Source organism: Sciurus vulgaris, assembly GCF_902686455.1.
Source record: "Sciurus vulgaris genome assembly, chromosome: 11".
In the NCBI taxonomy this organism is placed as follows: domain Eukaryota; kingdom Metazoa; phylum Chordata; class Mammalia; order Rodentia; family Sciuridae; genus Sciurus; species Sciurus vulgaris.
In genome coordinates, this window is record NC_136472.1 from 66,842,580 (window position 1) to 66,855,898 (window position 13,319).

The 13,319-nt window shown below is 35.6% G+C and overlaps 2 protein-coding genes across 2 annotated transcripts in view; one reads left to right on the forward strand and one right to left on the reverse strand.

Moving 5' to 3' along the window:
* The window catches only part of LOC306640515 (olfactory receptor 56A3-like), a gene marked incomplete at both ends in the record, with an annotated part of 168,308 nt that overhangs the window by 49,398 nt on the left and 105,591 nt on the right, over positions 1-13,319 (reverse strand). The gene's annotated exons all lie outside the window — the stretch shown is intronic.
* OR52E8 (olfactory receptor family 52 subfamily E member 8) lies at positions 11,663-12,604 on the forward strand (the record flags this gene model as incomplete). The annotated part of the gene is made up of 1 exon (XM_079104786.1): positions 11,663-12,604. One exon carries the CDS (start codon positions 11,663-11,665, stop codon positions 12,602-12,604), a length of 942 nt encoding a protein of 313 aa, XP_078960912.1.

Here is a 13,319-nt window from a genome sequence, read left to right on the forward strand (position 1 = left end):
AATGTAATTTGATTCTTTTCTCTCACAGCCTTTAAAATTCTGTCTTCATTTTGTATGGTTAGGTATTTTCATAATAATATGCCTTGGTGTGGGTCTGTTGTAATTTTGTATATTTGGAGTCCTATAAGCCTCTTGTACTTGGTTTTCCATTTCATTCTTCAGATTTGGGAAGTTTTCTGACATTATTTCATTGAATAGATTGTTCATTCCTTTGGTTTGTTTCTCTGAGCCTTCCTCAATCCCAATAACTCTTAAATTTGACCTTTTCATGATATCCCATAATTCTTGTAGATTCCTTTCATGATTTCTTATCATCTTCTCTGTTTGGTCAACTTTGTTTTCAAGATTAAATATTTTGTCTTCAATGTCTGAAGTTCTGTCTTCCAGGTGTTCTATCCTATTGGTTATGCTTTCTATGGAGTTTTTAACTTGGTTTATTGTATCCTTCATTTCAAGGATTTCTCTTTGTTTGTTTTTTCAGTATCTCTAACTCTTTATTGAAATGATCTCTTGCTTCCCGTATTTGCTCTTTTAACTGTTGATTGGTGCGATCATTTAATGCCTGCATTTGCTCTTTCAACTCCTCCTTCAATGCCTGCATTTGCGCTTTCATGTCCTAGTTTGCTTCGCTGATTGTTTTAATTATGTACATTCTGAACTCCCTTTCTGACATTTCTTCTGCTGTGCTGTCATTGGGTTTTATTGATATAGTATGTAGGTGTGTTTGGGATATTTTCTTCCCTTGTTTTCTCATATTGATCAGATGTCAGTGGGACTCTGTGATATTGCAGATTTCCTCTATTGGCTTATAGTGTCCCTGTAGATTTCCAGTGTATCACCTTCCTGCCTTCAGTAGCCTGAAGTCTTGGAGTAACTTGATAATGCAGTGCTTCTGAAGAAAGCTGCCCCTAGCCCCCTACTGGTTCCAGGGCTTGGAGCTGGCTCTGTGCGGAAAGGCTCTCACTGGGCGGTCTGTTCCGAGAAGCTAGCCTTGAAAGGCGCCTCCCGCAATAGGCAGCCGGGCTGCTTGTGGAAGTCCCTGGCTTCCCTGTCTTGGTCCCTGAAGCTGCCTGTGGGCCGGAGCTCGCCGCTGGTGGGACTTGGAGCTCGGTCTGTGCAGAAAGGCTCTCACTGGGGGGCCTGCTCCAAATAGCTGGCTGTGTGGGAGGAGCCTACTGCCGGAGTGAGCAGGGCTACCTGGGGAAGACTCTAGCTGCCCTGCCCTGCTCTGATGTGCTGCCCCTATCCAGGCCTGCTGCCCAGGCTGAGCTTCACCAGGTGAGGGAGACTCACCCTGTGGCTCCTGTTTAGTCCGATTCTCTCAATGCCTCCCCTTCTTGAATCCTGGGTTTTGGAGTGACTGGAGATGCAGTCACTCTCTAGTCTGCCATCGTGGATTGCCACGTGAAAAGAGCCTATATAGTTTTTTAATTGGTGCCTTGTGGATATACATGAATGTGAGATCCATTGTTATATATTTGTATATGTTCATAGAAAGTTGGGTCAGATTCATTCTATTGTTCTTCCCTTATTGCATTCCTCCTACCTTCCCATAAATCCCTTCATCTACTCTCCTGATTGTCCTTCTATTTTGTTGGATTCTCATTTTTTTCCTTTCTCTTTCTCTCTTCTGAACTTCCTCTCTTCTTATTTTAGAATAACTTCTGCATATCAGAGAAAATATTCCACTTTAGACTTTTTGAGATGGGCTTATTTCACTTAGCATCATAGTGTCCAGTTCCATCCATTTACCAGTAAAAGTCATCATCTCATTCTTCTTTATGGCTGAGTAATACTCCATTGAGTATATATTCCACAGTTTCTTCATCTATTCACCTGTTGAAGGGCACCTACTTGGTTCCATAGCTTGACTATTATGAATTGCCAGCATCACATTTTTTGAGTACTGTAGCTTTGGAGGATGTTTAGAAACAGCGATTCCTATAAAATTTTTAAAATTTTCAGATTATTTTAGCTGTTCAAGGGCTTTGCTCTTTCATGCTCTTTCACGTAAATTGCAGGATCATTCTGCAAGAAGAAAAACAAAACAACTTTGACATTTGGGGAGTGAGTATACATTTTATATAGAATCACTCTGGGGAAAATTGCTATCCTAACAATATTGCCTTCCAGTCTATGAAAACAAAATGTCTTTCCAGTGATGTTTTGTAGTTTTCAGTGCATATATCTTACACTTCTGTGGTTAAACTTGTCTCTAATTGTTTTACAATTTTTAATGTTATTGTACATGAAAATGTTTTCTTAATTTCAGTTTTGAAATTTACATTACTGGTGTATAAAAAATACAACAGATTTCTGCATGTTAATAATGTATTGTGTAACTTTATTGAATTTTAAATTAACTCTAATATAGTTTTTATCATTTTCTAATTCTAAGTTTATGTCACCTGCAAATTAAGACAGTTTATTCCTTTCTTTATGACTTGAATGACTCTTCTTTCTTTCTCTTGTCTAATTTGTCTGGCCAGAAATTACACAGCTGGGAGCAGTGTCAAATGCCTGTGATCCCAGTGACTCAGGAGGCTGAGGCAGGAGGATTGCCAGTTCAAAGTCAGCCTCAACAATTTAGTGAGATCCTAAGAAACTGAGCAAAATTCTGTCTCAAAATAAAATATAAAAGAGGCTAAGGATATGGCTCAGTGGTTAAGTGCCCTGGTTTCAATCCCTGGTCCAAAAAAAAAAAAAATTCATTGCAACGTCAAATAGCAGTGGTGAAAGCAAGTATTTTTGTGTTCTTCCTGAACTTAAAGAGAAAGTTTACTTTTTCCCTTGAGTATTCTCCATTGTTTATAATACAAGCTCTGAGTTTTTCATAAATAATCTTTGTAAGAGGAATTTTTCTTGTATTTTTATTTTGTGGAGTTTTTTTGAAATCATGATAAGGTGTTGAATTTTGTCAAATGCTTTTTCTGCATCAAATGTGATAATAATTTTCCCTTTGTTCTATCAACATGATGTATAGCATTAAATGATTTTTCTGTGTTGAACCGTTCTTTCATTCCTACTTGATTGTGGTATATAATCCTACAGTATGCAGTTGATGTGTTTGCTAGTAGCTAACATTTTCTTGAGGAGTTTGCATCAATATTCATAAGAAATGCTGTTCATTTTTGTTATTAAAAGAATATGGACATTTTGACATGTAACAGTATAATCCACTAAGTTTGTATCTTTATCTGTGTGTGTGTGTGTGCGTGTGTTTGTGTGTATGTGTGTGTGTGAGAGAGAGAGTGAGAAATTTCTTGATGTATCATATATTTTCTTGTAGAATGAACCACATTCTATATTTTAATATCATTTCTTTAAAATCAGTCACAGGTGATCAATTAGTTCTTTTCTGGGCATTTTACTTTTTTATTTTTTATTTCTTCTTTTTAGACATACATGACAGCAGAGTGTATTTTGACATATTATACTTAGAGAGTATGACATTCTAAGTTGTACCTCATGTGGAATTTCACTGGAAGTGCATTCATATATGCACATAGGAAAGATGGGACATTTTAATAGAGATGTACATGTGCAGTTTTCAAGCTTCTCAGGAATATTTCAAGGCTTTGAGAAACTCCCTATAGTCAACCATTCCTCAATTTTTCCCTGTATTTCAATTAGTCTCTTGTTAACTCTGATTCTTATTTCTATTTCAGGAAGCTATGTTCTTAAACAACTTCTGCTGTTTCTTCTTTTTGATGAACAACCCAGCAAAAATGAGTGAGCTCTGGGTGTCATGATTACTATAGTTGTTTTAGGAATTCTGTATCAGACAAAAACATTCAATTTTATTCCTACTTTCCAAACTTTTAACAGTTTGTTTTCAAATTATTTTCCAAAAGCATTGTGATAGCTCTGAAATTCTCCCCCACTTTCCTATAGTGCTAGATCACTCTGAACAATGATGGATGTTAAAGCACCTATGCATTCTTGGGATAAACCTACTTGTTCATAGTACAACATTACCTTAAAATATTGCAAGAATCAAATTGCTAATATTTTTATTAGGATTTACTTAGACTCATCTAAGTGATTTTTCTATAATATTCCTTCCTTATACAATGTTTCTTAGGGTTTTATAGCAAAGTCTCAAAAATTTCATGACATGTTTATACAGTGTAATAAAAAATCACCTTTTTTCTATCCTTTGGAAAATATTGTGATTTTATTTTTCTTTCAATGTACTAAAAAACTGGTTCATACATAGTTGATAGTTATGGATAACTTATTGGAAACATTTTCTTAATTGTATATTTATTCTGTAATATATAGGACACTGTAAACATTTTGCAGAATTTTCTATTTATTTTGTCATTTTAATGAATTTGTTTCTTGAGAAATTTACTGTTTAATTTTAAAATTTCTTTATATAAAGTGATTCACTAAAAGCTATAAAACATTGTTAAGAGAAATTAGAGAACACCCAGAGCTTCTGAAAGAGAAAAAGAAAAAATAAGGCTCATGAGAGAGAGAAAAAGAGAGAGAGAGAGAGAGAGAGAGAGAGAGAGAGAGAATTTGAAAGATAATGAAAAGATGCTATGCGATCCTATGTACATGGATTGGAATTATTAATATTTTTAAAATGTTCATATTTCCCCAAGTTATCTACAGAATCAATGCAAAATCTTTCAAAATTTCAATGTCATTTGTCACAAAAATAGAAAAATATTCAAAAATTTGTTTGGATTTAAGAAAGATCCTGAATAGCCAAAATAATATTGAACAGAAACAAAACAAAATAAGATAAAAAGAAAACAAAACAAAAATACCAAAGCTTTGGACATATTAATACCTGATTTCAAAATATGCTACAAAATTGGAGTAAACAAAACAGCATGGTAACAATATAAAAAGAGACATATAGACCACGAAAACATAGAACGGAGAACTAAATGCATGCCTTCACAGGCAGTTTATCTTCAGGAAAGTTTCCAAGAACACAGAGTGGACAATCTCTTTAACTAATGGTGTTGGATATGGTCTCAAAAGCATGGACAACGAAAGCAAAAACAGCCAAAAGGGATCACATCAAAAGAAAGAAAACCTGTGCAGCAAAGGAAATAATAAAATGAAGATACAACCTTTGCCATGGGAAAAAGATTTGCAAACCAAACATCTTATCGGGCGTTAAGATACAAAATACATAAATAATTCAAACAACTCTTTACCAAGAAGTCAGACAACTTATTTAAAAATAGACAAGGATCTGAATAGACATTTCTCAAAGGAAACGTACATATAATAATGAGTGAATGAAAAAAATTCTATGTCATTAATCATCAGGGCAATGGAGATTAAAACAAAAATGAGATAGCACCTCACACTTGGTAAAGTGGCCATGATCAAAAAGACTAAAGATGAGTGTTGGGTAGGATATGGAGAAAAGGAAACTCTTCTATAGCTGTTAGTGGGAATATAAATTTATACAGCTATTGCAAAAAGCATGGGGATCCTCAAAAAATTAATATGGAAGTAACACATATAATTCAGAAATCTTATTTTCAGATACATATACAAAGAAAAATCAACTCAGTCAGTCAAAGAGATATCTGTTCCCTCATGTTCACTTAAGCATTATTCACATTATCCAAGACATGGAATCAACCTAAATTAACTGTCCATGGATGGACGAATGGATACAGATGTACTATCTATATGCAATAGAATATTATTCTGCTTTACAAAAGAAGGAAATTCTGTCATTCATGACAACATAAATGAACCTGGAGAAAATCAATCCAAGTAAAATAAGTCAATCACACAAAGGCAACTACTACATGATCTTGTATGCATACAAAATATCTCATTAATAGAAGCAGATAGTAGAATGACAGTTGCCAGAAGCTAGTGGGTGATGATGGGGAAATAATGTTCAAAGGTCATGAAGTTTCAATTAGTATAAATAAGATCTGGAGATCTGATTTACAGCATGGTTACTAAAGTTGATGTGGCATACATGAAAACCATTGAGAGTAGATCTTACAGGTGATGGATAGGTTAGCTTGATTGAATAATTTTGCATTGTATACATACATCAAAGTATCTCTGGTACACTATAAATACATATAATTTCTATTTGACATACTTGAATTAATCTGAGTAAAGGAAAACAAAATAAATGCCTTTAATCAAAATTGTTCATAGTAACCTCTTATTTTCATTTATAATGTTTGATGTGGCTTTTTTTCTGTCTCATATTTTTAGAATTTCTATTGCTAAAGCTCTTTAATATTGGTAGTCTTTCAGAAAAACAACTTTCTTTCTTCATTGATCTCCTTTTGTTGTACTTAACTATTTTTTATTCTTTGTTGTTCAATACTTTCTACTTTTGTTGTGTTTAATTTTGCCATTTTCATTTACAGACCATGGCTACTTACAACTTCAACATTTCTTCTTGCCCCCTGTAGACATTTAAAGGTACACTCTTTACTCCCAGTACACTTGTAGCTGCATCATACTAGTTTTTATGGAACAAATACTTTCTCAATATCCAATGTGTAAATGTCTGCCTTCAGTGTGATAGATGGAGAAATACCAGGCTTTATTATCATAGAAATCTGATCACCCTGTCAGGAAGGGGTAAGTGATTAACCTATGCAAGAGAAATCACAAGAGAGTAAAAAATTCTCTTTGAATGGACAGTGTATATTGAGTTGTGAGAGAAGGTGGCCCAGCAGATGTCACTTAGGAAATTCAAAGACTAAAAAATATACTCAAGTGAATGTAGACACCTCTTTTTGAATTTATCTTGACTAATTTATAATCTTATGAACAATTAATCTAGTGACTCCTTTATTCCAGACACTCCTAGCAACTAAGGATAAACTAATGGAAAGCATAGGCATTGTATCTTTTTTTTTATAAAGCTCATGTTTTAGTTATAATAAGGAAAAATTTTAAGAATTCATAATTCCAGATAGTGAAAAATGTTTTGGATAAGATAAAGCAGGCAAGGTAACAGACACAGTTGGGAGGAAGGTGAGTTTTGGTGAGTGCTCAGGGAAGACTGTGAGGAGACCTTGAGTTGAGACAGCATGAAGCAAGGCCCCTGAGCACCTTAAAGAAGACTGCTCCAGGGTCATACAGAATCCCTGAACGAAACATCTGAGGAACAGCAGGAAGCTTCACATGCCTACAGTGGAGAGGACAGAATGATTCCTAGGTGATATCTATGTGTGTGAAGAACATCAAAAAATGCACAGGCCATCTTAAGGGACTTAGATTAAATAATTTAAAAAATAAAGGGGGAAATGAATGGAAAGAAATGATGACCAGAGACTGAATCCATATCAAAGAAATTTTTTAATGGAAAATGAAATATTCTGTTAGGACTAAGACCAAGGGAGGAATATATTGATGGGGATTGGGGGCAGGAGAGAGAGAGGAGAACTGAAGATGGGATAAGAAAATGAGGGCAAATATCCCAACAATTCCCAGGAGCTTAGTGGTTTGATTGGAAATGAGAAATCTAGCAAATTCTATCAGTGTTGATAGAGGAATTGAAAGCAAAAGAATAGTAATAAACCCTTGCCTTGTTGTGTCAGTACAAGGAGAAAGAGATTGAGCAGAGTTCTCCAGAGTCTATTAACCAAACTCTATCAGGGTTCCCAAGATACTATGCTTCTCATCCCAGGGGAAGCAGAGCTACAGGAAAAACATAAGTACCTTCTATTGAGCATCTTATGTGGTGTTGATCAAGAACATGCTGAGGGTTGTTTCTTAGAGATTTGGAGATCGAGGTAAGTTATATCATGGTTAGACTGTGAAAAAAGCAAAATGGATGGAGAAAGTTTTGGCTAAACCACTAGGGAGAGAAGAGGAAAGGTGAAGGTACAAAAACAAGATGAATGAGAATACACACTCACACTTACACTTATGCACATACCCATACTTACATGTATGGCCATGTAAAGGCTACATGTAAAACCAAAGGGAGAAACCTGAGGAGGAAGGATTTGTGTCAATCTGTCTTGTGTCAATTTAGCTATTGTTTCTGACCCTGTAAACATATGCACACAGTGAATAGCAAGAGTAAGGACTAGATTTCTTCCCCCAGTACTTCCCATGCCCTTCTTTCCTTCCTCCCTCTTGATCACCTTCCTCTACTCTATTAGTTTCTCTTCTACTTCCATGAGATTCCTCTCCCCCATTTTCCTCTTTCTCTCTTCCTAGTTTCTGCATATGAGCAAAAACATTTGACCCTTGACTTTCCAATTCTGGCCTATTTAATTCAGAATAACATCCAGTTCCATCCACTTCCCAGCTAAAGTCATAATTTCATTCTTCTTCATGGTTGACTAAAACTCCAAGGTGTGTATATGTCACATTTTCTTTATTCATCTTTGGACAGACACATAAGCTATATGAATATACTGCAATGAACCACATACATAATATCTATTATTAAAAAAATGCATTAAGTAAAATAAGAACAATAGAAGGGAGACCAGTAAAGCAGAGCAAGCAGATCTGGGACGCGAAAAGGGGAGGGAAAGGAAAAGTACTGGGAGATGAGAATGGTCAAATTATCTGCATGTGTCAATATGGCAAAATGAGTTCCACTCTTATTTGAAATTACAATGCACCAACAAAATAAAGAGACAAAGACTGTTCCAAGAACTCTAGTAGGTATAACAAGATGATCCAAAACAGATTTTTAAGTGACAAAAACAAATATTTAGCCCTGAGGAATAAACTTTTGTGAAATAAGACCCGCGCTAGATGATGAAGCATCTGAGACAGGGGCAAGGTTGCATGATAGCAGGAAGACCATGAGTGTGCAAGGTGAGCAAAGGTGGGAAAAAAGGTGACTTTAGTTCTTCTCTTCATGCTGTCAGTTCTAGGACATGTGACTATGTGGATGTCTGGAAGCCAGGGGTCTATAGTTGCCTAAGAAGGTGATACATTCACAAAACGGTTGATAGACAACCAGATAGAATCCCACATGGCACTGTGGAATGAGTGGGTCAAATGAGGGGCTTGGGCCATCTTATTTCTGAACCCAGGACATATTGGAGAATATATGAATATATATTGAGATAATAAATCAGTTATTCCACTCCTGGATATTTATTCTAAAGAATTAAAGTCATCCATACTACAGTGATACATACATACCCATGTTTTTAGCATCATGATCCACAATAGCCAAACTATGGAGCCAGCTCATGTGTGCATCATCAAATGAGTGGATAAAGAAAATGTGATATCTATGTACAATGGAGTTTTTATTCTGCCATAACAATGAAATTATGTCATTTTCAAGAAAATGGAAGGAACCTGAGAACAATGTGTTATACAAATAAGTCAAACTCAGAAGGTCAAGTGTCACATATTTTCTCTCATGTGGAATATAGAGAAAAAAAATGGAGAAGAAAGGTGGTAGGGAATCTCAGGAAAATCAAAGGAAGATCTGTAGAGTAGAGGAAAGGGACCAGGGGGAGTGAGAGGAGATGGAAAAGGAAAATATGGGGGAATGATATTGACCAAATTATATTGTCATATTGTGTGCACGTATGAATATGTAATGATAAATTCAACCATATGTACAACTATAATGCCCCAATAAATATGGAAAAAGAAGTCAGTATACATTTATAGGATGATTAAATGATCAGTTGTTTTGCTAAATGTTTATATATTTGGAAAGGATGTTGCAGAGAAGAGGAAGCACCAATTTTCAAACTCTCCTGAAAAATCCACAGAGATAAGTAGGATAAGGTGGTTTTCATGGGATTTAGTTCCTTTTTATTTTTTCAGTGTCTGCCATATGGAGACACTGGAAGTGACCAGAACGCCAGAGTTGAGTCTGGTCATCAGTCTGTGAAATCTCTGGATAAGGTCATTGAGTGGCTGACGGATTCCTTTTGGTGTCCTGATGGGACACTGTGCTTCTTTTTCCCCCCACTTTGTCTGACATCTAAACTTAAACTTCTGTGCATATTTCTACCATAAAAATTTTAGCACATTTTAAAAATTTACTTCACAGTGGTGCTCCTTGAGGGTATGTGACCATTTTATTCTAATTGCCTGATCAATGCTGATACAGAGAGTCTCTTACATATTTAATGGAATAAATTATGAAAGATGCTTCTCCAACTAACTTGTGTATTCTCAACTAATGAAAAACAGAAGGATTACAACTTTATCTCTGATAGTTTCACATTATAAAATTGAGGACTTAACTTCCTCCTCCCTAGCACGAGTAACCCAAGTTTCTCTCTCTCTCTTTCTCATACACGCATACACACACACACACACACACACACACACACACTATTCCTGAGAGACTTTCCAAAATTATCAGATCATGTATCATTTCTGTTACTCTTCATAAGCTTCAAATGGGTACTATTAGTAAGGATTTGTGCTTTAATAGATTGAAAGTAGGATGTACTGAAATTCATATACATTTACTTTTGATAGGGGTCATGACTTCCTCCATCATTTGTGTATTCTTAAATTTGAATCGAAGCTTTCTGTGCAGTTGTACACATCACCTTCAATCACTTCAGTCACTTCCACATTATAGGACAACTAGCTTTCCCCAAAGAAGTTCACAGTAAAGAACTTATTCCTTTCTTGTTTCAAATTTTTAATTTAGTATAAGTGCACAATTTACTACAATAGAGACATCTATAATGACATAAGGACTGTGATAGAATTGAAGTATGAATCAAACTACAGGTTTCTACAGAACTACTTCTTCCTTATGGATAGAAGGCTGACATATATTTGGAAATGATATAGCTCAAATATTTTATCTCCCTTCCAACAGCTGGTCTTTATCTGGTCAGTTTCTTTCCCAGATATATTTCATACACCAACCAAATGATAGACTCAGCTGTGTTAAAATAACCTCCTAAGTCGTATTTCATCATAATTGCAAAATACTCCTTGCCAAGGATTTCCCTATTCTTGTCTTTGTCTGTTTTCCAAATCTGATGAGTAATATTAAAAAAAAAATAATTATGATGGGAAATGAATTATTTATTTTCTGATATATAACATTGACATTACCTGAAGTCCTGCCTCTTTTTAATAAATTTTTATAGTTGCAAGAATTTTAATTGAGAACGTCTATGTGGCAGTTTTTTTCATGCTTATGAACAAAGATAAGTTGTTTCTTCCACTTTGAGAACTATATCTCTTACCATTCTCATTATTCATAAAAATGTATAACTGCACACACCAAGTTTTATATAGACTACGTTTTAGGGTTCTTAGATTCTCCCAAAGGGGAATGACCAAGATAAGAAATGCCAAGGAAATTAGCATGCATATTAAACAAAAATATATAACATTATGAGGTGCACAGACCCTGTAAATCAATTTTTCCTATTTATTTCTAGCTACACTCCAGAGTTCAAATGTTCATCAGGTATTCTTCTGCCCTATCCTCTTTAATCAGTCTTTATCATCAGATAAGACAACAGTAGAGTAAGGCAGATTCCATTACTTGTCCATAAAGTTTTCATGAGACATAAGCAGAAACTGAGAATTTTTTTATTTATAAATATGAACAAAGTGAAATTAAAATGTCATTTTGCATTTGACTAGGTATCTAGACAAAGCAAGAAGTGGAGCAAGAATCACTAACAGGAAATCAATACTTATCTCTGGCATGCACAAATCTATTTATGTCAGAAAAATGTATATGCCTAATGACGCCAAATTCCATCCTTCTTCATTCCTACTGGTGGGAATCCCAGGACTAGAAGATGTGCACATCTGGATTGGACTCCCCTTTTTCTTTGTGTATCTTGTTGCACTCCTGGGGAATACTGCCGTCTTATTTGTGATCTGGACTGAACATAGTCTTCATGAGCCCATGTACTATTTCTTGGCCATGCTGGATTCCATTGATCTGGGCTTGTCCACAGCCACCATCCCCAAAATGCTGGGCATCTTCTGGTTGAATCTTGGGGAAATATCTTTTGGAGGCTGCCTTTCTCAGATGTTCTTCATCCACTTTTTCACTGTCATGGAGAGCATCGTGTTGGTGGCCATGGCTTTTGACAGGTACATTGCCATCTGCAAACCCCTTCGATACACCATGATCCTCACCACCAAAATCATCAGTGTCATTGCAGGCATTGCTATCCTGCGGAGCCTGTACATGGTTGTCCCACTGTTATTTCTCCTCCTGAGGCTGCCCTTCTGTGGGCACCATATCATCCCTCATACCTACTGCGAGCACATGGGCATTGCCCGTCTGGCTTGTGCCAGCATCAAAGTCAACATTCTGTTTGGTCTTACCAACATCTGTCTCTTATTATTGGATGTGTTTCTCATTATTCTCTCCTACATCAGGATCCTCTGGGCTGTCTTCCGCCTGCCCTCCCAGGAGGCCCGGCTGAAAGCTCTCAATACCTGTGGCTCTCACATTGGTGTTCTCTTATCCTTTTTTACACCAGCATTTTTCTCTTTCTTGACACATCGTTTTGGCCATAATATTCCCCAATATATCCACATTTTCTTGGCAAACCTCTATGTGGTTGTTCCACCAGCTCTCAATCCTGTCATCTACGGGGTCAGAACAAAGCAGATTCGGGAAAGAGTGATGCGAATTTTTCTCAAGACAGATCACTAACCAATTGGAGGTTAGAGGGCTTGCTTCAAAATTTGTTTCCTCTATTGTTCAAAGTAGAGTTATTTTATATTTAATCCAGTAGAAAGGAGGATGGTGGAGGGGAATGTTGCAACCGACAACACTATTTAACTGTTAGTTGAAGCATTTTTTTAAAGAGTTATAGTGAGAATATAGGAAATTGTATATAACTCTATTCTTACAATTACTTTCCTTAATACTGTTGGATCCTCACAACACTTCAATAAAGCACATACTATTTTCTGTACTTTTCCAATCAATATATTGGTGTTTTAGAAAGCTAAGTGATTTATTTAAATTTTATGTTTGGTAGGAAGTAGTAATTTACCCCAAGTAACTTTCTCCAAATTTTAATCATTTTTTTTTTTAATTCCAGGGAGTCTCAGAATTTAAGACAATACAGAAGAAAAGTACTATTTTCAGAAGTTATAAAATGATTAAGTGTCTGCCAGAAGTCTTAAAGTAATAATAGCTTACCCTAATATGTTAGTATCAATCTACTATACATATATAATGCAATATATGTGTATATATGTACGCATACACATACAGATACATATATACATACATTTCAGAGAGAGAGATAGGTTGATATGGCTACTATATACACATATACACTTCACCCATATTGTGCTTACATAATCCTGCCTAGTAGTTACTGTAATTTCCCCCTGCATAAAAAGAAGCAGATGTGTAA